We start from the raw sequence: 23,403 nt of genomic DNA, 5'->3' as shown, positions 1-23,403 counted from the left end.
TTAAAGTTAAAATGCTGAATCTGTACGAGATGCCAGTATGTGAGACACTCACCTCACATGACTCTGTATTAAGTGTTTTCCCCATGCTCTGAACCAAGTTGTAGTCAGGAGCTCGGTGTGACTGGTTTGTGGATTTGGGCATGGAGGAGCCTCTCTGCTGGAGTAGCGTGTGGTTACAGGGGTAAGAGAAGGAACGAGAAGGGGGTGGCAATGCCAACCTTGAACCCCATACTACTCTGTGCTGTGCCTGAGCCGACATGGCATGATACGGGGGCGGAGGAGGAGGGAGAGGAGGGTTAATACTCCCAAGGCTCTCCAATTCTGTAAACATGGTGTCCATAGCAGGGGAGCTATTCACTCTGCAACGGCTGACTGCTCTCAGACTAAGGAGAGGACTCTCATCTCCAAACCGCTCCTCTGGAAAGAACTTATGTGGGTTCTGCCAGAACATTGCATACAAAGAAGGAAAACATTACACAGCCAGTCATTTTAATCCCAAAGCTTTAATAAGTAGATCACTTGTTTGTTCTCTAAGGACTCACCTGCAACAACTCTGCAGCTCCATCCGGTAAGCCAAACTCTCTGAGAACACGGAGCTGAAGCTCATAGCTCACTGTAGCTCCCTCCCCACAGTTCAGAGCATAGGCTCTCTGGACCTGATCTGTGTGCCTGAGCTCCTGTAGCCTGTAAATCATCTTTCTAACCACTGCCAAGCTGGGCACTGTTACACACATGCAAATATAATTAGGGATGTTGCATCAATAATCACAAACACACTATCTATTTCATGAAACAATCCCTAGGGTTTTCTGATCATTTTTATAACCATGTGCTTTCATATGATCACGCATGATCTAATTTTCCACTGAATGACTCATTTCCTTAATGTCTCTTCTACAAAGGGAACCTGACAAAACATCACTTTCAAAGTCACATCCTCTAAATGTCTAATCGAAGATCATCCATCCATTCATTCGCTACACCACTTATTCTACTGGGTCACTATGTTTAAAAAGCTTTGCTTATGAACGTGACTTGGAAAGGTCACTTACCTGGTATCTCATTGGCCACGACAGATGGGGCAGTGGTTTGGTTTCCAGTGATTTGCTGGTGATTTATGATGTGACAGCACTGGGGTACAGCATTATTGACCATGTAAAGAGTGTCAGGCACATTAGACATGCGCACCATTCTCAGCCGTACCAGATCTGTCTGTTCCACCATCATCTCCTCAAGGACAGACTACACACACACACACACACACACACACACACACACACACACACACACACACACACACACACACACACAAATCTTTAATCATGATTAAAATTTTTAGCTGCCTAAAAAATGAAAAGGAAGAAATACAAACTTATTGTACAAGTGAGTAAGAAGCCAGTATTTTTATTATTGTTGTTATTAATACAGTTTTCAATTATTAAAGTACAATAAAATTGTTTTTTTTATTACTTAAATTAATTAATGATCATGATTTCGATATTGAGCAAAATGTGAGATAAGGCAGAAGGCGGGCTTACCTTTGCCTCCTCCACATAGGGAGAGAAGAGACGTGGACGCACATAAATGCCTGTGTTTTTCTGCCTAAGCCAGGCATTTGCTTTGCCTCCTTCTGCTGTGGGTAGCATATCTGATGGAGGAGTGCTGATCAAGCCACGCTTCATCTGCAAAAAGCACAGCCATCTCAGCAAACCAAGCTCGGCTTCCTACAGTGCTTCCACAAAACCCTTCCTTCAGCAGTCAATAGCAAGCAGCATGAAAGGGACTAAAACGGTCACATGGGGACCTTCATCATCATTCTGCACTTTCACACACACAATATATGAAATCACTAGATATTCACATGCAATGAACACTCACTGTATCAGTGAGGACATCACTGTTAGCCGGGAGAATATGCTCTATGCGGATGTAAGGCAGCAGAGGAGACAAAATCTCCTTCAGTTCTTCTACGTCCAGGTCTCTTCTCTTCACTCCACGCTTATTCACACTGTGAGCGGTACCACTCAGCAGATTGGGCTCTGTCGTGCACAGAAAGAAAATGCTCACGTTTACACATATAAACAGCCTGCAGTGAACCTATGCTATATTATCTTTATGTGCAGTATAGCCTGTGCCTTAACAGGAACAAGTCCCTATGACTATCCATCTGTCATTGCCGTGTATTACAGAGTTTACAAGGGCATAGATTTGAGTTGAAAATATGCAGTGCATGAGGGTCAATGTGAACAGCAATCTCACCGCGGTCAGCCATCCTCCTAATGAGCTGGTGCTCGCCCCACTTAATCACATACTTCAAAATGTCCTGCTCGCTCGCCTGTGAAAGAGAGGGTGGGGAAACAACGAGGCAAAGCACAGGACTATTACCACGCTCATATTTCACAAAGATGGGCTGAAGAATTTGAGACTTTAATGACAGACTGGAGCAGACACACCACTTTAGCTTACGCAGTGGCTCCTCTATCTACTGAATGTCTGGCCCTGTGACCTACCTTGAATACCTGGAAGTGGCAGACAACTGCCTTGACTTTGTAGTTTACTAGCCTGTTTATGAGGTATCGAACAAGGGTTACAAATCTGGATTTAAAACTCAACTGAACACTCGGTCTTAAAATCAGTTAAAAAACTTTGAATATGAGTTTTCTTTTGCAGTAGCACTTAAGTAGTACTGGCAGCTTCTCTGTAGGAAATGCACAGTAATTAAAAATAGGAAAATGGGTCATCAGCTCACTCCATTAGACTGCACAAATTATAATGTGAGAAGCAACAGAGATTCTTGGCAGGGTAAAAGGTCCAAAAAAATCTGGGAATGAACAGAAAAGTTACAAGTTGTTTTTCAAAACATTTTGTACAAAGAAAGGAAAACAGGCAAAAAAAATTATAAAAATCCACAGCAGCACACTGTCATTAAAGCAAAAGAAAAATGTACAAAATGCTGATATTTATGTGCATCTCTTAAAAAAAATCATTACAAATTATTGGTAGAATCTAAGGATAGCCTAGTAACAATAACATTGGTTAAATTAGCTCGCAGGAAATATAACTGAATTTAAACTAGGTTACATGCATCACTGATAGACACAAAAGACCTTAGTATCTTGGACACAGTTTGAACTGTCTATTTAGCAGTAAAGATACCATAATAATCTAATTTAATTTGATCGGGACTAGCAATAACAAGAGGTTCAATAGCTTCAGACAGGTTTGCCAGGCAAGTTTCTATGCACTATAACAGCCTTCTTCTAATGTTAAATGTTATTTGTCCAAATCAGTGGAGGATATTTAGTGACATCACTAACTGAACTAAGGTGTGAAACTACAATGTCTTTCACCAGTGTTTTAATTGGAAATGTGTGACTTATTAGGTCGACATGTACAATCAGAACGAGCAACTAAATACTGTAAGGTTTAAATGAGCTTTTAGATGCTTGGGTTATCAGAGAGGAGAAAGCTGTAGTGCTGTACCTGCAGGTAATCTGACTGAATAGCTATAAGCAGTTGATCCTTGGTGAGCTCACAGAGCACATCTGAGGCCATGACCTGGCTGAACTCCTCACACAGGAAATGCATGGCCTGTCTGTGGACCCATTTCGAGCCATACGGTTGAGAACTCCACTTCAGAATGGAGATCAGCGAGTCCAGAGAGATGCTCTCCACAATGATATCCTCACAACCTGGAGAAAAGAGACAGAATTATTTTCCAAAATTTCTTCAAAACTGAAATGTTATAATCTCAGCCTGAATGCTATTTCACCATCTTCAGTTTGTTGGATTTTTCCAATTTATAACCATTTTAACTTCTCAAGGACAGATGGGATTGGAGAGGAGAGATAAGATCAGCTTGAGCTGTCGGCAAGGCCTCAGCACAGCTCACCCACAGCGCGACACCTGGGTATCGCTGCATGTAGTGGTATCACCACCAACCCAGTGATAATCCGGAGTTTTTCAAAGGCTAATGCTTTCTGCACCACGGGCCTCTGCTGATCTTATCACCAGCAGGGCAGAGTCTCATCCGTCCACCAGTTGTCTGTGCAAACCCACAAAGCCAGGGCAGCATAGCCCTGCAGCATGTAAATTAGGATTCAATCATCCATGTGATAAAAAAAAAAAAAAAAAGTCTCAATATTAGGTATTAAAAATGACATGCATCATGGTGAATTAAAGAAAAAACAAAATAAAAGTAGAAAATCACAAAGCAACACCATGAATCAAAATTTAAATCAACCATGGAGTGTTTAGACATTTACAATATATACCAAAAAAAAAATTATATATATATATATATATATATATATATATATATATATATATATATATATATATATATATATATAAAAACAAATACAAACACTATAAATGAATTCATCTGGTATCCACCCAGACTTAAACAGAAATAATCCCCCAGCCCTCCCACGTTTGACCCCACTCCCTAAACACTTCTCCAGGCAGGGTGCATACCAGAAATGTCATCAACTGAATTAACTACCAAACCACAGCAATGCCTTTGATTTCCTACACACCTTCCAACCAATATCCTCATTCCTGGACCACATTCTACAACACTGCTGCCATGGAGAAGAGGAATGTACACTGTTGGTTGATTATGTATTCAAAGTAACTACTGATAACAAGGCATGTGGAGCTACATAAGCTGTCAGCAGAATAAAAATATGAAGGCAGCCAGAGGGGTAAATCGTTTTAAAACATGCAACGTGCAAGTTAATTGGAAAGACACACACAGACACACACACACAGACACACACACAGACACACACACGTCTGTCAACTGCTGGCAATAGTTGACTTTTTAAAATGTCACCTCCCTGGGCCAGTGCTAGATGTTGAAAGCTGAAAGTTTTGTTTGTTTTTTTTAATTGCCACCACAGCACTTTTATGCTCAGAAGACCTTGTTTACTGATTCCATTTTAATAGCTAATATTTTTACTGGACAGATGTGAAGAGCTACTTCAGCTGTCAGATTCTGGGAGTTTTGCAGTGACAACATGAAAGAGTTGTCTTCAAAGGCTGGCAACACTGAAACGAGGACTTGGCATAAATGATATACAACAGGATTAGGAATGCTGTTCACGTGTTTGATAGTGTTCATCATAGGGAATAATAAACCAAATATACATGGAGCTTGATATGAGCAGGAAATTACCTGCTTTAATCATAAACAGAAATTTACATTTCCTGCATACATTTGCAAAATAAGCAATTGCATTGCATCTAAAATCTGATTTTCTGTACTGAAGGGGTTTAGAGTTGATGCAAAGCATCATGCGGCTGGTTAAATTGATGAAGGTAAAAATCAGTTTGCCTTCATCATTAGTAGCAAGCTGAAGTCAATATAAATGGATTCTCTCCCTTTTCTACCTCAATCTATCCACCTCCCACTTGCCTTTTCATTTATTGTGTCCCATCTCTCACCTCTATGACCATAATCCTTTCATTATCTGTGTTTAAACACATTCTTCAACTGTCCATCTCCCATCTAGTTGTTTCTCTTTCTACAGCTCATTGGCTAAACATTTAGAAAATAATGGATTTTGTGCTGGCACACAGCACACACTTTAAAGCAGAAAAACCCTTCTGCTTTTTCTTTGGAGGTTTGCTTTGCAGGTCATGCCAGAAAGATGAAAGCGGCTACTGTTCCTCAGCTCACTGGAATCCACAAGACCAAACATTTAGAAAGTGCCGCATTCACAATAAACACCTGCGTGTCTGCTCTTAACATTGGGCTCAAATCTTGAATATGATATGTCAAAACCTCAGAAGGACTCAAATGCGTCCAATACAGGAAACTGGAACTACTGACTCTCCGCTTCTACAGAATTGACTAACATTGCTCAGATTTACTCTACAACAGTAATGTGCTCTAATGTAATGCATTTATCGACTGCTGGCTAGTTAACCACTAGCAGATCCACAAAAGCGCCACAGTCTTTTATTCACTAATCCACTGCCCTTGTACAATCCCTTCTACAATGCTTCAGACCATCTCTCAATACCTCCTGTCCTTCACCACTACGACCATCAATGGCTCCATAACATCTGTCATTTACCAACTGCAGTATCAATGTAATCATTGATAAAGACTTCAAAAGCACTCACTCTGGATAAGGGTATATGTTAAATACCACAAATGCAGAAAAACCAGATCTCACAATTAAAAATTGTTAGAGCTTGTTCTGCAAGTGAAGGCACAAAATGCTTGGCTGCCAGTAGCTTTCAGAGCATTCATTATTAATTAGAAATGCCTGTCAAAGTAAGTGCCTGAGGTGACAGACAGCCCAAAAATAAATAAATAAATAAAATCACACAGTTTTTAAACAAAAAGAAATATAATGTATAGAAAAGTAAAGCCCAGTAGGTGTCCCTATTTAAAATAATCTACAAGCTAAACAAATTCATCATCAAATTTCATATTTTTTTGTAGTTCATATAGTTTGGCTTTTTTTAAAAAAAAAAAAAAAAAAAAGGGAAAACAAACAAAGAAATAAATGCACTGGTTAGACCTTTGTGTTTATTAGAAATGGCATGTACATGTAATTAACAGAAATCTAGGCTATAAATAGATAAATAGATTTATAAAAAGATTACTATAAATTGCCTTTTCTGTTCACACTCTCCATAGTAGAGCGCCTTTTATTTAAATTCCTTTTTGTTAAAAAGTAAAGGGAATTTTTAATAACCATATGCCGAAGAAGACACTATGGAACTATGGAGTAAATACTTTATTTTACTTGAGCATAATCTCACTGTCTACATTTTATCCCAGATCCTTTTAAAAATGAGTGTAATTGACAGCCAAAAAGCTTTAGGCAATGTGTGAACTCATTTAAATCAGAAACCTAGGAAACAGTCATTGTTTAACAAAACACCAGTCTGGAATGCCATTTATATAGGACACAAATCCATCAGAGAGATTTAAAGGTCATATTCCATCAAGGTGACAGTTTTATTACCCCTGGCAGCTGCAATGTCAGCTGTTATGACATCTGTTATTAGTGATATGAAATTATTAAAGGTTAAAGGTTATACCTTTTGGTGTGGTAGACATGTCTTGACTCCAAGTCAAGTCAAGACCTCCCACCACCACCCCCTCTCATTTCAGTGCTTGGTTCCCATAGACAGGTGACAAGTAATTAAAATAAGGAGCTATGTTCTTTTTTTTTTTTTAAAATGGGGTTTTATGACCCCTCAGAGGAAGCAGTGTTGTAAAAACAAGGACCTATGTTTTTGGCTTGTTCCCATAGACAGGTGACAAGTAATTAAAACAAGGAGCTATGTTCTTATATTTTTTTTTTTTTTAAATGGGGTTTTATGACCCCTCAGAGGAAGCAGTGTTGTAAAAACAAGGACCTATGTTTTTGGCTTGTTCCCGTAGACAGGTGACAAGGACCTATGTTCTTTTTTTTAAAATGGTGTTTTATGACCCTCAGAGGAAGCAGTGTTGTAAACAAGGACTTTTTTTTTTTTTTTTTTAAAGGGTTTGTTTTAACCCCATCAGAGGAAGCAGTATTGTAAACAAGTAAATATGTTTGATTGAATAGATAGAGATAGGTACTTAAAACTCGTGTTTGATCCGGGGGGTGTTTTGCGATAGGTCACCCCTCCCCTAAGGCCGGATGGTTTTCAAATCAAGATTATGACACCCTCCTTTGTGTTAGGAGCATCTCTCAGTCTGATCGTTAGTCAATGGGGGTGCTATCTATAACGTCACACACGCGCATCCTGACCAAACGCGCGTGAGAAGAAAAGTTGATCCGGGGGGGTGTTTTGCGATAGCTTACCCCTCCTCTAAGGCCGGATGGTTTTCAAATCAAGATTATGACACCCTCCTTTGTGTTAGGAGCATCTCTCAGTCTGATCGTTAGTCAATGGGGGTGCTATCTATAACGTCACACACGCGCATCCTGAGCGGAAACGTGCACCTGAGCGGAAACACGCGTGAGAAAAAAGGAGCAAACGCCTGAGCGGACACGCCCACACGTGTAGGTAAAAAGTGAGAATTTTCCGAAAATTTGGCTATGACTTCGCGTCTTTGGATTTTTCACAACGGAACAGAACATCTACGATCTTCTAAGCATTGAGAGCACGGCCTTTTCAATAGGTAAGAGTTTATTATTAACTTTATTGTAAATTTATAAGTATTAGAATGCTTATCGTTTGATATTATAACTAGTTGTAGTTGGGTTTATACGTAAAGTCTGTTTTAATTACAGAACAAGGCCAGCCTATCTGACGCAATTGTCTGTGAAAACATATCAAACAAACGCGACCCTTCCAGGGTAATTTCATTCTGACTCTTTGATCTGTGTTTTTTCTTCAGTCGATTGTTTTATCATATATTACATTATAATCTAAATGTTATCTTTATTTATTTTTAGACAGTTGTATTGAGATTATTTGCCGGCGACGAGTCTTCTACAACGCACGTGCTAGGCCTAAGAACGGGGGAACATCCGGGGTCAAACAATCGCGGCCCTTCCAGGGTAATTTCATTCTGACTCTTAGATCTGTATTTTTTTTTTTCTTCAGTCGATTGTTTTATCATATATTACATTATATTCTAAATGTTATATTTATTTATTTAATTCATCGTTTATTCATTTTTAGACAGTTGTATTGAGATTATTTCCCGCGACGAGCCTTCTACAACGCACGTGCTAGGCCTAAGAACGGGGAACATCCGGGGTCTATCCAAAAGTCGATAGCTGTAGTAACCCCCACAGCTCAGACCAGTTTTACAAACTACGGGTAAGTTACACCATGAAAATATGTATGTTGTAAATCTTTCATTAACCTTATATGATATTTTAAGTATTTAATTATCCATTATTTTGTATGTGTGACATGTTCAGAAGACACCGGAACAACGTCTGACTCCGATAGTTCAGATTTTTTTGGGTAAGGTCGTTAGCATTCTCTTTTCAATCAACCCTTAAGAGTGTAAAACAATCCTCCACACATTTTTCTGTAATCTGTATTCTATTTAGATACCGTCATTGAAGGAGTAAGAAACTACAATCAACCCCCCTTGAAGAAAATTCCAACATTGGAGACACTCTCTTCAGGATTTTTTCAGCTAAGGGATAGAATAACTGAAAACTTTGAGCATGTCTACAGTGAGTATGTTCAATCCTTGCATAATACTCTGGAATCCTTAAATTGCTGTGTTATGGTGAATAAAAGAAATGTTAAGACAATATTATTTTAGAAATGGCTCAGAAGCGTTCGAGTAATTCTCCCTCTTCAGAAGCTAAAAAAATTAGAATTGAAAATGACCCTACATCATCACATGATCTCTGCTTTGGTGAAACTTCGACTTTTTCAAGTAGTCTGTTACAACGTGATCCGTACACAGCCCTGAATACTTTTTTAACCGATGCAATCAATGAGTTGAATGATAGTTTACGATCGACACTTAGACACGATATTCAGAGCCCCAATCCGGGTTTGACCGATAGTTTAACAGCGACACAAACACAGCTGCCTCATCATGACGTGTTCTTAGAATTGAATCAGAGTCTGTTAACGTTGCAGAATAGTCTAAATGATCAAGATCTACCTGTGCCGTTAAATCCATTTTTAATCGATGCAATCAATGAGTTGAATGATGGTTTAAGATCGACACTTAGACACGATATTCAGAGCCCCAATCCGGGGTTGACCGATAATTTAACAGCGACACAAACACAGCTGCCTCATCATGACGTGTTCTTAGAATTGAATCAGAGTCTGTTAACGTTGCAGAATAGTCTAAATGATCAAGATCAACCTGTGCCGTTAAATCCCTTTTTGATAGAAGCTGTAAACCAATTGAACGAAAGTCTTAACTTATCTAACGAACTAAATGTCGTTAATGCAACAACTCCAGTAACCTATCAAGAACCTGCATCTCAACAAGATTTGCTTCATGGTCTTAATCAAAGTCTTATTTTGTTAAATGACAATATCATTAACTTAATCAACCAACCTGTTAATGTTCTGCAAAATCCCGAAACTGATCATGAGTACATTCCTGAAATGGTAAATGATACATCAGTAGACAATGCGTCGCCGCCCACTGGTGAAAATGTACCCTCAGATCACGTAGACAGTGCGCCACCTTCAGTTCAAAATGTACCCTCAGATCACGTAGACAATGCGTCGCCGCCTACGGGTGAAAATGTACCCTCAGATCATGTAGACAATGCGTCACCGCCCACTGGTGAAAATGTACCCTCAGATCACGTAGACAGTGCGCCACCTTCAGTTCAAAATGTACCCTCAGATCACGTAGACAATGCGTCGCCGCCTACGGGTGAAAATGTACCCTCAGATCACGTAGACAATGCGTCGCCGCCTACGGGTGAAAATGTACCCTTAGATCACGTAGACAACGCATCGCCGCCACCTTCTGTTGAAAACAATCAAATAGGTCATGGTGTAGATAGTAATATTAGGATAATTAATCGTGACAACTTCAATAACACAGAGATCATAAGAAGAGTGAATTTTTCTTCTATCGCTAACGTCAACAGTTTTGCTGAATTTTATAATTATGTTTTAGAGATTTTAAACAGCGTGATAGAAGTTGCGAATGAAATGATTTCACCTAAGGATTATGTCACCGTTGAAATTAGAGGCGTTACACTCAATGTGTCATCTCACATTCAACTAGTCAATGGAGCCATCGATTTACAGTCTTTTTTGACCATGCTCGAAAATACCATTCAAAGTAATCGTGACATATTTACGGATAATTCGCTTGAACTGGTAGTACAGATAGTTCGACCACCTCGCGGTGGTATAGGTTGTAGACGGAAAGTTGCTACAATATTCAATTCAGAAGTTGTACAGAAGAAGATGCGACACTTGTATATTTTTTACAATAAAGACAACATGTGTTTTGCATTATGCGTTACACAGCTTTTAAATCGTGATAAAAGCGATTTTCAAAATGAAAAAATTGCTAAACAGCTCCAATACGCTGTAGGTTTAACTGAAAACACACCCGTCACCTTTGCCGATGTGAGTAAATTTGAGGCACATTTACAGTGTAAAATTGTAATTGTGTACAAAACTAGCGATAAAGCCGCATTCTCTTTCTTTCAAACCAGCAAGATACCGCATGAAAAAACGTTGTACTTGTTTTTGCATAACCATCATTATTACGGTATTAAAAACATCACAGGATTTTTGGGATGTGGTTATGTCTGTCATTTCTGTCACTCGGGGTTTAAGGATATGCGGAACCATAGATGTGCATATAGTTGTAACGTTTGTTGTGATGTAGACTGCTACAAACACCCTCAAAACATAACAAAATGCCCGGATTGTATGAGGTTGTGTAGATCAAAATATTGTTTCGATAGTCACAAAGCGTTGCGCCAGTCAGAAGGAGGTGAATTTTCTCAGTGCAATAGAGGATTCTACTGCAGCAAGTGTAATAGGGTGTACCGCGACCCATTTGGTCTTGAACGTCACGTTTGCCCTGAGAGTTTGTGTCAGTTCTGTGGTGAAAAACTTGATACAGATTGTGAACACAGGTGTTTTATACAGCCTTTAAAGAGGGAAAAGTCTAATGAGAGATACATCTTTTATGACTTTGAAACTAGACAGGAAACGGGTACTCATATAGCTAATTTCTTATGCTGTATTAATTACCGTGGTCAGACATGGGTGTTTTCAGGTGACACATGCGTCGCAGCGTTTTTTAGACATTTCCGCTGTAGGAGATTCAGAGGTTATACCTTTATCGCGCATAATGCTAGAGGGTTTGATTCATACCTTTTGCTAAACCATTTAGTGAAAGAAGGAATCACGCCCAAGATTATTGCACAAGGCGGAAAGATACTGTGTTTCACCGATACCGAATTCAACCAGAAATACATCGATAGCCTGTCTTTCTTACCCATGAAGCTTAGCAATCTTCCTAAGGCCATGGGGTTCTCAGAAAAAAAGAAAGGTTATTTTCCTCATTTCTGGAACACATTAGAAAATCAAAACTATGTAGGACCGTACCCCGAACCTCGGTTTTATGGTGTGGATGACATGATGTCCAAAGACAGGGAGGATTTTTTCAAGTGGTATGCGACGGTGTCTGACAAAGTTTTTGATTTCAAGAAAGAGATGACTGAATACTGTGTAAATGACGTAGACATTTTGAGAAAAGGTTGTATAGCTTTCAGAAATGAAATTCAAAAAAGTACAACGGTGGATCCTTTTAATTCCGTTACGATAGCTTCGGTTTGTCTTAAAATATTTAGAACAATGTTTCTCGAAAAAAACGTTCTCGCCATTCCACCTCTCGATAATTACATCAACAGACAGAAATCTTACTCAACACCTGCCATTCAGTGGCTCGAATACATTTCCGCCACACATAACCTACCTATTCAACATGCTCTGAACGAAGGTGAAGTCAGGTTCGGTTCATATTTCGTTGACGGATATTGTGAAGTAGGTCAGACGCGTAAGGTTTTTGAGTTTCTCGGTTGTTTTTATCACGGCTGTGAAAAGTGCTTTCCCTCATCAGCACCGCATCCTCTTAACCGCAAAGTTAGCTTTGGTGATGTCAGGGTTAAGTCGTTGGAAAAGATAAAGTATTTGCAAGACACACACAGTTTGCATGTCACAACGCTCTGGGAGCACGAGTGGTGTGAAATGAAGGAAAACGACGTGAGAGTGATAAACTTTCTAAAAGAGTTTGACTTCCCCAAACGTTTAATCCCTCGAGATGCCCTTTACGGCGGTCGAACAAACGCTTTGCAGTTACACTATGTAGCACAACCCGGTGAGAGAATAGATTATTACGATTTCACGTCGCTTTACCCGTATGTAAACAAGTCGAAAACATACCCTATCGGTCACCCCACAATCATTTTTCGTGACTTTGAACCTCTGGATAATTATTTCGGTATAGTTCGAGCAAAAGTGTTACCGCCTAGAGGTCAGTGGGCCCCAGTTCTTCCGTACCGTGTAAATAACAAACTCCTTTTCCCTCTGTGCAGAACATGCAGCGAGCAACAACTAAAACATTGCGATCATTCAGACCAGGCACGAGCTCTAACGGGTACGTGGGCCTCCGTCGAGTTAGCGAAAGCCGTCGAGAAAGGTTACCAAATATTAAAACTGTTTGAAGTCTGGCATTTTCCTGAAAGATCCAAAAAGTGGTGAAAATACCTATGAACACATTAGCGCGACGTGAAATCGTAATAATCTATTCTCTCACCGGGTTGTGCTACATAGTGTAACTGCAAAGCGTTTGTTCGACCGCCGTAAAGGGCATCTCGAGGGATTAAACGTTTGGGGAAGTCAAACTCTTTTAGAAAGTTTATCACTCTCACGTCGTTTTCCTTCATTTCACACCACTCGTGCTCCCAGAGCGTTGTGACATGCAAACTGTGTGTGTCTTGCAAATACTTTATCTTTTCCAACGACTTAACCCTGACATCACCAAAGCTAACTTTGCGGTTAAGAGGATGCGGTGCTGATGAGGGAAAGCACTTTTCACAGCCGTGATAAAAACAACCGAGAAACTCAAAAACCTTACGCGTCTGACCTACTTCACAATATCCGTCAACGAAATATGAACCGAACCTGACTTCACCTTCGTTCAGAGCATGTTGAATAGGTAGGTTATGTGTGGCGGAAATGTATTCGAGCCACTGAATGGCAGGTGTTGAGTAAGATTTCTGTCTGTTGATGTAATTATCGAGAGGTGGAATGGCGAGAACGTTTTTTTCGAGAAACATTGTTCTAAATATTTTAAGACAAACCGAAGCTATCGTAACGGAATTAAAAGGATCCACCGTTGTACTTTTTTGAATTTCATTTCTGAAAGCTATACAACCTTTTCTCAAAATGTCTACGTCATTTACACAGTATTCAGTCATCTCTTTCTTGAAATCAAAAACTTTGTCAGACACCGTCGCATACCACTTGAAAAAATCCTCCCTGTCTTTGGACATCATGTCATCCACACCATAAAACCGAGGTTCGGGGTACGGTCCTACATAGTTTTGATTTTCTAATGTGTTCCAGAAATGAGGAAAATAACCTTTCTTTTTTTCTGAGAACCCCATGGCCTTAGGAAGATTGCTAAGCTTCATGGGTAAGAAAGTCAGGCTATCGATGTATTTCTGGTTGAATTCGGTATCGGTGAAACACAGTATCTTTCCGCCTTGTGCAATAATCTTGGGCGTGATTCCTTCTTTCACTAAATGGTTTAGCAAAAGGTATGAATCAAACCCTCTAGCATTATGCGCGATAAAGGTATAACCTCTGAATCTCCTACAGCGGAAATGTCTAAAAAACGCTGCGACGCATGTGTCACCTGAAAACACCCATGTCTGACCACGGTAATTAATACAGCATAAGAAATTAGCTATATGAGTACCCGTTTCCTGTCTAGTTTCAAAGTCATAAAAGATGTATCTCTCATTAGACTTTTCCCTCTTTAAAGGCTGTATAAAACACCTGTGTTCACAATCTGTATCAAGTTTTTCACCACAGAACTGACACAAACTCTCAGGGCAAACGTGACGTTCAAGACCAAATGGGTCGCGGTACACCCTATTACACTTGCTGCAGTAGAATCCTCTATTGCACTGAGAAAATTCACCTCCTTCTGACTGGCGCAACGCTTTGTGACTATCGAAACAATATTTTGATCTACACAACCTCATACAATCCGGGCATTTTGTTATGTTTTGAGGGTGTTTGTAGCAGTCTACATCACAACAAACGTTACAACTATATGCACATCTATGGTTCCGCATATCCTTAAACCCCGAGTGACAGAAATGACAGACATAACCACATCCCAAAAATCCTGTGATGTTTTTAATACCGTAATAATGATGGTTATGCAAAAACAAGTACAACGTTTTTTCATGCGGTATCTTGCTGGTTTGAAAGAAAGAGAATGCGGCTTTATCGCTAGTTTTGTACACAATTACAATTTTACACTGTAAATGTGCCTCAAATTTACTCACATCGGCAAAGGTGACGGGTGTGTTTTCAGTTAAACCTACAGCGTATTGGAGCTGTTTAGCAATTTTTCATTTTGAAAATCGCTTTTATCACGATTTAAAAGCTGTGTAACGCATAATGCAAAACACATGTTGTCTTTATTGTAAAAAATATACAAGTGTCGCATCTTCTTCTGTACAACTTCTGAATTGAATATTGTAGCAACTTTCCGTCTACAACCTATACCACCGCGAGGTGGTCGAACTATCTGTACTACCAGTTCAAGCGAATTATCCGTAAATATGTCACGATTACTTTGAATGGTATTTTCGAGCATGGTCAAAAAAGACTGTAAATCGATGGCTCCATTGACTAGTTGAATGTGAGATGACACATTGAGTGTAACGCCTCTAATTTCAACGGTGACATAATCCTTAGGTGAAATCATTTCATTCGCAACTTCTATCACGCTGTTTAAAATCTCTAAAACATAATTATAAAATTCAGCAAAACTGTTGACGTTAGCGATAGAAGAAAAATTCACTCTTCTTATGATCTCTGTGTTATTGAAGTTGTCACGATTAATTATCCTAATATTACTATCTACACCATGACCTATTTGATTGTTTTCAACAGAAGGTGGCGGCGATGCGTTGTCTACGTGATCTAAGGGTACATTTTCACCCGTAGGCGGCGACGCATTGTCTACGTGATCTGAGGGTACATTTTCACCCGTAGGCGGCGACGCATTGTCTACGTGATCTGAGGGTACATTTTGAACTGAAGGTGGCGCACTGTCTACGTGATCTGAGGGTACATTTTCACCAGTGGGCGGTGACGCATTGTCTACATGATCTGAGGGTACATTTTCACCCGTAGGCGGCGACGCATTGTCTACGTGATCTGAGGGTACATTTTGAACTGAAGGTGGCGCACTGTCTACGTGATCTGAGGGTACATTTTCACCAGTGGGCGGCGACGCATTGTCTACTGATGTATCATTTACCATTTCAGGAATGTACTCATGATCAGTTTCGGGATTTTGCAGAACATTAACAGGTTGGTTGATTAAGTTAATGATATTGTCATTTAACAAAATAAGACTTTGATTAAGACCATGAAGCAAATCTTGTTGAGATGCAGGTTCTTGATAGGTTACTGGAGTTGTTGCATTAACGACATTTAGTTCGTTAGATAAGTTAAGACTTTCGTTCAATTGGTTTACAGCTTCTATCAAAAAGGGATTTAACGGCACAGGTTGATCTTGATCATTTAGACTATTCTGCAACGTTAACAGACTCTGATTCAATTCTAAGAACACGTCATGATGAGGCAGCTGTGTTTGTGTCGCTGTTAAATTATCGGTCAACCCCGGATTGGGGCTCTGAATATCGTGTCTAAGTGTCGATCTTAAACCATCATTCAACTCATTGATTGCATCGATTAAAAATGGATTTAACGGCACAGGTAGATCTTGATCATTTAGACTATTCTGCAACGTTAACAGACTCTGATTCAATTCTAAGAACACGTCATGATGAGGCAGCTGTGTTTGTGTCGCTGTTAAACTATCGGTCAAACCCGGATTGGGGCTCTGAATATCGTGTCTAAGTGTCGATCGTAAACTATCATTCAACTCATTGATTGCATCGGTTAAAAAAGTATTCAGGGCTGTGTACGGATCACGTTGTAACAGACTACTTGAAAAAGTCGAAGTTTCACCAAAGCAGAGATCATGTGATGATGTAGGGTCATTTTCAATTCTAATTTTTTTAGCTTCTGAAGAGGGAGAATTACTCGAACGCTTCTGAGCCATTTCTAAAATAATATTGTCTTAACATTTCTTTTATTCACCATAACACAGCAATTTAAGGATTCCAGAGTATTATGCAAGGATTGAACATACTCACTGTAGACATGCTCAAAGTTTTCAGTTATTCTATCCCTTAGCTGAAAAAATCCTGAAGAGAGTGTCTCCAATGTTGGAATTTTCTTCAAGGGGGGTTGATTGTAGTTTCTTACTCCTTCAATGACGGTATCTAAATAGAATACAGATTACAGAAAAATGTGTGGAGGATTGTTTTACACTCTTAAGGGTTGATTGAAAAGAGAATGCTAACGACCTTACCCAAAAAATCTGAACTATCGGAGTCAGACGTTGTTCCGGTGTCTTCTGAACATGTCACACATACAAAATAATGGATAATTAAATACTTAAAATATCATATAAGGTTAATGAAAGATTTACAACATACATATTTTCATGGTGTAACTTACCCGTAGTTTGTAAAACTGGTCTGAGCTGTGGGGGTTACTACAGCTATCGACTTTTGGATAGACCCCGGATGTTCCCCGTTCTTAGGCCTAGCACGTGCGTTGTAGAAGGCTCGTCGCGGGAAATAATCTCAATACAACTGTCTAAAAATGAATAAACGATGAATTAAATAAATAAATATAACATTTAGAATATAATGTAATATATGATAAAACAATCGACTGAAGAAAAAAAAAAATACAGATCTAAGAGTCAGAATGAAATTACCCTGGAAGGGCCGCGATTGTTTGACCCCGGATGTTCCCCCGTTCTTAGGCCTAGCACGTGCGTTGTAGAAGACTCGTCGCCGGCAAATAATCTCAATACAACTGTCTAAAAATAAATAAAGATAACATTTAGATTATAATGTAATATATGATAAAACAATCGACTGAAGAAAAAACACAGATCAAAGAGTCAGAATGAAATTACCCTGGAAGGGTCGCGTTTGTTTGATATGTTTTCACAGACAATTGCGTCAGATAGGCTGGCCTTGTTCTGTAATTAAAACAGACTTTACGTATAAACCCAACTACAACTAGTTATAATATCAAACGATAAGCATTCTAATACTTATAAATTTACAATAAAGTTAATAATAAACTCTTACCTATTGAAAAGGCCGTGCTCTCAATGCTTAGAAGATCGTAGATGTTCTGTTCCGTTGTGAAAAATCCAAAGACGCGAAGTCATAGCCAAATTTTCGGAAAATTCTCACTTTTTACCTACACGTGTGGGCGTGTCCGCTCAGGCGTTTGCTCCTTTTTTCTCACGCGTGTTTCCGCTCAGGTGCACGTTTCCGCTCAGGATGCGCGTGTGTGACGTTATAGATAGCACCCCCATTGACTAACGATCAGACTGAGAGATGCTCCTAACACAAAGGAGGGTGTCATAATCTTGATTTGAAAACCATCCGGCCTTAGAGGAGGGGTAAGCTATCGCAAAACACCCCCCCGGATCAACTTTTCTTCTCACGCGCGTTTGGTCAGGATGCGCGTGTGTGACGTTATAGATAGCACCCCATTGACTAACGATCAGACTGAGAGATGCTCCTAACACAAAGGAGGGTGTCATAATCTTGATTTGAAAACCATCCGGCCTTAGGGGAGGGGTGACCTATCGCAAAACACCCCCCGGATCAAACACGAGTTTTAAGTACCTATCTCTATCTATTCAATCAAACATATTTACTTGTTTACAATACTGCTTCCTCTGATGGGGTTAAAACAAACCCTTTAAAAAAAAAAAAAAAAAAGTCCTTGTTTACAACACTGCTTCCTCTGAGGGTCATAAAACACCATTTTAAAAAAAAGAACATAGGTCCTTGTCACCTGTCTACGGGAACAAGCCAAAAACATAGGTCCTTGTTTTTACAACACTGCTTCCTCTGAGGGGTCATAAAACCCCATTTAAAAAAAAAAAAAATATAAGAACATAGCTCCTTGTTTTAATTACTTGTCACCTGTCTATGGGAACAAGCCAAAAACATAGGTCCTTGTTTTTACAACACTGCTTCCTCTGAGGGGTCATAAAACCCCATTTTAAAAAAAAAAAAAGAACATAGCTCCTTATTTTAATTACTTGTCACCTGTCTATGGGAACCAAGCACTGAAATGAGAGGGGGTGGTGGTGGGAGGTCTTGACTTGACTTGGAGTCAAGACATGTCTACCACACCAAAAGGTATAACCTTTAACCTTTAATAATTTCATATCACTAATAACAGATGTCATAACAGCTGACATTGCAGCTGCCAGGGGTAATAAAACTGTCACCTTGATGGAATATGACCTTTAAATCTCTCTTCCATCCATCAAAGTAATGCATATAAATGAATATGAGAAGCATGAGCCCATGACCTCATTTGACAGAAATGTGTGTGCAGCTTTGTGATTTCATTATAAATGTATTATTATTAGGTTATACTGACAGTATTAGGTTATACAGAAGGGTGCAGCGCACATACACCGTAGTGTGTTTGTGCTATAAGCACCAGTGTACAATACTCTTACTTTGTACATTCTGGCCCACCATTCACTGGCCATCATAACTTTCAGTTCTTGTATGATCCTGTTGAAGGTATTGGCTGATACATAGACATTTTGTTTGAGAGCCTTGTATCAAATTGCATATAACACACCATACTGTTACACTGCAAGAAAGCCAGTACTCTGTAGAATAATCAATTAATATACAGCATGCTTACAATTAGGGTTGGGTATCAAAAGAAATTTTTCGGTTCCGATTCCGGTTCCAGTTCCAGTTCTGCCTTACGATTCCCAGTTCTGATTCCGATTCCATAATAAAAGAAATGTGAAAAATAATGCACAATACCTAAACAATTCCATTTGTGTTTATTAATCACTCTTTAAATATTTTAAACAGAGCATTTTAATTCATATCAATGTAAATGTAAATAAATCCAACATCAAATTTAACATCCAGAATTATAACTTAGCAAAACAGTTGGCAATTTTACTGAAGAAAAATTAACATGTCCGCTTTCTCTGGGAGAAGACGAGACCTTTCCTGGCTTATTGTATCTCCAGCTGTGGAGAAAACCCTCTCAGAGAGGGTAGATTTGCTTCATTGTTGTAGCTTTCGAAATGAATCCACACTTTAGACTTTTTTTTTTAGACATGTTTAACACAAAGCGGTACCTCAGCACAGCAGTGCTAATAATCATAATCATAGTTGCAGGCTCACTTTATAGACTACGTCTTTACACCCCTACATCTGCCTACAGAAATTTGCAACTTGCTCCAAATCAGATCAAGCGATACATTCCCAGTGCCAACTGAACAGAGTAGGGTTTATGCAAAATTACAAAATTCTGTTATTTTATATGGTTAGTCCTTTGCCTGTCAGTATGCCATCCCTTCTAATTTTTAAAGTATTCTGCTCTAACATGTGCATCATCACATTCTGAGTGCTTTAATAAATGCAGTCCCGGGAGGGGAATTCTCCTTATCCAGAGAAGTAATGTATTACCTGTCAGTGCCTTTGAAGTGATCATGAATATCAGCTTATCACTCACTAATCAAATTGGAGTCAATTTATCTCATCTTCAAGAGCTTGGAAAACTTTTATGTTTTTTATTTTTTATAAAAGGTGTTATAAACCTGTGAACCCAACAAATCTGAAAATGTATTTAAACCTCCCTATATTACTCATCTGTTTTTTCAAGGTGAGGCCAACTCAGGTTTGTGAAAAAAGTACAATAGGATTTTTATCTTTTACAAATAAAAGGATGTAGTACAACATGTAGTATTCATTTCCCTGAAACAAAAATAACAGAAAATAAGCTGAGTATACAACAAAGGAAACCCTCACTGCATCCTCATAAATGGAACAAAAATGGATCAAATCTTGTTTCTTTAAATAATTACACAACAAAAAATAGGAGTACAGGCAGGGAGACTTCACATAGAAGAGACTCCTACCAGGCCTATGTGCTGACCTACTCCTACAGGTCAAGCTTCAATAAACAATAAGCTAACAGAAACCAGAACTGGGAAATTACTGAGCAGAATAGAGCAAGAGAAAATGGCAGGGGGGAGAGGGTAAAAAAATTAAAATCCAAAGGAATAAGGCCATATGGAACTACTGAGTGAGCTAAAAGTAGAATGTTGGAGACAACTATAAAAGAGCTTTTGTTTCAGCATTAAGCCCCCAAAAGGTCTCAACATTTTTTAAAGCCTAAAAAAATGAATGACGGTCTTTGAAATCTATTCCCTGCTTACTGTCACAGGAAAAACAATCCCTTCATGACTAAGCAGTAAGAGTCACTTTTTAGGCAAAATCCATTATTTTCTAAATGTTTAGCCAATGAGCTGTAGAAAGAGAAACAACTAAAAACACACAAAATTCTCCAGCATAAGACACTGATATTCCCTGAACTCACTCAACATAATACTGATGCAGTATCATTATCCTTCCATATAAAATCTCTACATTGGCATACTCCTGGTGGACAGGTCTTCACACCAATATGTTATTCAAATCTATCCATATCATTGCATTGCATTTCATTCAGAGTGAAAAGATAACCTTTTAAACTGTGACAAAAAGGAGACACCCTACTCGTTTTTTTGGAATGCTTGCCAAAACGTTTCAGACAGAGGCGTGTTTTAGAACCGGGATCCTGGGGAACACCACAAAAAGGTTTTATGTGGGCAAGAGACTCTCAGAGCCAGCATACACTAACCATGCAGACTGTTTCTACCTCTAGGTATATGGAAAACAGTGTTTCTGAAAGCATAGTATATAACCTCCTAGAGTTCATATTTAATCTAATTAAAAACACAAACATTAACCCAACACTCCTGCTTAGGCCACACCCTCTTACAAATAGAGATTTCATGGTGGTTACAGCAATAGTACATGCAAACCAGAGCTTACCTTGAGCCAGCATACCGAACTCCAGAAACAGGGCAATGTGGTAGAGCTCCATGGCTTCCTCTGTGCGTGTGGGGACAGCACCCCTGCCAGCAGTGTTACTCGACCCCAAGGACTGCGTCTCACTCAGACTGCCCATCGAGGGACTGCCACGCATCACAAGTGAGAGGTCTACAACATCTGTGTACATGCAGTGAAGGATTACGCGGGCATACTTCCGTGGAATAATAGACTCGTCCAGGACAATGAGCGTAGGCGTTTGTAATGTTCTTTCCGTCAGCTCTTCACCAGTTCGGACACGCCGCTGTAGAAGGTTTCGGAAGAAAGGCGAACGTGCTGAGAGCACAGCTTTGTGGGCTCTCAATTCCTCCTCTAGGGATGTGGACTGGTCACTTTTTACAATGCCAACTCCAGCAATCCCTCCACCACTAATCCCTCCTACAGCATCACAAGCTTCTACACTCTCAGGCTCAGAGCAGAAGCTGAGTACAGAGTCATAGTAACACATGGAGTGAAACAGCATTCTCATGTCTTCCTCCAGAGGGTTTGGCATGCCAAACTCCTCACTCAGCTGCCTGAGGACATCCACGTTCCTCAGCCGTGTTTCTGCCTCTCTGCTGGTGCCTCCCAGTTCACCAGTGTACAAGAAATATAGCAGGGAAGAGAACATCATGACATCCATTCCCGCTGTGCCTACATCAAGTAGCACCTCTGGTACATTGTAACTTGAATTGGCTGACCCTGTGGATGATAGCAAGCTCTTGAAGAAAGGGCAGCGAGCAGCCAGGATGGCTCGGTGGGCAGGGAAGCAGGCATCCTGAAAGAGCAGGTCCACATCAGCACAGTGTTTGTGCTGGAAGAGGGCGATCATGCAGGATCTCAGAGTAGCAGCTTCAGGACGAGCCAGGCTTGATGCCAGGCTCAGCTCTTTAAGGGCAGCTGTGCCCTCATACTCCTCTACTAGGGCATTGGCATCACAAACATGCCAACCCGAGAGCAATTCTCGCATGTGCCGGGCATGATCGGCTGAACGGCTCGCTCTTCGACGGCGAATAAAGCGCCGCTTTAGTGTGGCCAGACCAGAGGTCCTCTTCTTTCGCTCAGGGACGCGGTCATGTCCACCATGCTCCAGGCTGTAGAGTTTTGGCTCCCATGTGTAACTCTGCTGCGAGTACAATGAAGTTCCTGAGGGTATCAGACACACATAAATGCTAAAACTCTGTACATTTCATGAGCCTCAAAATGTCATACATATTGGTAACTGTGCATTTCATCAAGCCTTTCAGCCAGTGCACTGAGATTAGTTGGCTTAAACAGCTGGCACTTTATGTAAAGCTTTGATAGATTCTCATGAAACATAAGTCTTACAGTAGATGACTATTGCCTTCTGGGAAGAATGGAACCCAATACATTTTGTTTCATATAAATAATTAGGGATAAATAAATGCAAATAAATATGTCCAGCATTGAACATTGCACTGAGTTCTACTGTACTATTGGACAGTGACAGTAATCCTTAAATAAAATTAAGCGTTTACATTACATTTACTGAAACAAACTATGTAATGTAAGCAGATGTGTGATCTTGACAGTCATTCCCAGCCTCCTGCATCCTGAAACACAAAATTTCCAGCAATTTAAGCTGCATGATCACATTTTCCTTAATCTTATCTGACCTGACAACTAACTGCTCCCAGCAGGCAGTTGAGAA

General features: G+C 39.7%; 1 protein-coding gene and 2 long non-coding RNA genes across 7 annotated transcripts in view; 1 reads left to right on the top strand and 2 right to left on the bottom strand.

The window, feature by feature from the left end:
* LOC113659799 (BTB/POZ domain-containing protein 7-like) overlaps nucleotides 1-23,403 on the bottom strand; it is a 38,533-nt gene that overhangs the window by 4,005 nt on the left and 11,125 nt on the right. For 2 of the 3 annotated variants that reach the window (XM_027172839.2, XM_027172840.2), the window contains exons 3-10: nucleotides 21,696-22,877; nucleotides 3,484-3,692; nucleotides 2,260-2,335; nucleotides 1,879-2,039; nucleotides 1,539-1,682; nucleotides 1,053-1,242; nucleotides 543-721; nucleotides 53-439 (exon numbers count right to left, since the gene is read on the bottom strand). In XM_027172839.2, the coding sequence (XP_027028640.1) occupies nucleotides 53-439; nucleotides 543-721; nucleotides 1,053-1,242; nucleotides 1,539-1,682; nucleotides 1,879-2,039; nucleotides 2,260-2,335; nucleotides 3,484-3,692; nucleotides 21,696-22,877 (2,528 nt within the window). Of the gene's footprint in view, nucleotides 1-52; nucleotides 440-542; nucleotides 722-1,052; nucleotides 1,243-1,538; nucleotides 1,683-1,878; nucleotides 2,040-2,259; nucleotides 2,336-3,483; nucleotides 3,693-3,788; nucleotides 4,080-21,695; nucleotides 22,878-23,403 lie in introns of those variants that run through there. The other variant, XM_047821101.1, reaches the window with a different exon arrangement.
* LOC125145967 lies at nucleotides 7,518-9,060 on the top strand. Its single transcript, XR_007144462.1, has 5 exons — nucleotides 7,518-8,312; nucleotides 8,412-8,516; nucleotides 8,641-8,781; nucleotides 8,886-8,931; nucleotides 9,021-9,060. It is a non-coding gene; the product is annotated as an uncharacterized LOC125145967 (long non-coding RNA).
* On the bottom strand, nucleotides 16,983-18,312 carry LOC125145966. Of its 3 annotated transcripts, XR_007144461.1 has the most exons (6): nucleotides 17,907-18,312; nucleotides 17,729-17,794; nucleotides 17,525-17,629; nucleotides 17,260-17,400; nucleotides 17,111-17,155; nucleotides 16,983-17,021 (listed from the first exon to the last, which is right to left on the bottom strand). It is a non-coding gene; the product is annotated as an uncharacterized LOC125145966 (long non-coding RNA). The 3 variants fall into 3 exon arrangements; XR_007144460.1 differs by having other exon boundaries at nucleotides 17,729-18,312; XR_007144459.1 differs by having other exon boundaries at nucleotides 17,525-18,312.

This window comes from Tachysurus fulvidraco, chromosome 12 (genome assembly GCF_022655615.1).
Source record: "Tachysurus fulvidraco isolate hzauxx_2018 chromosome 12, HZAU_PFXX_2.0, whole genome shotgun sequence".
Lineage (NCBI taxonomy): Eukaryota > Metazoa > Chordata > Actinopteri > Siluriformes > Bagridae > Tachysurus > Tachysurus fulvidraco.
The sequence above is the reverse complement of the archived record's forward strand: the minus strand, read 5'-3'. Positions and strand labels throughout refer to the sequence as shown.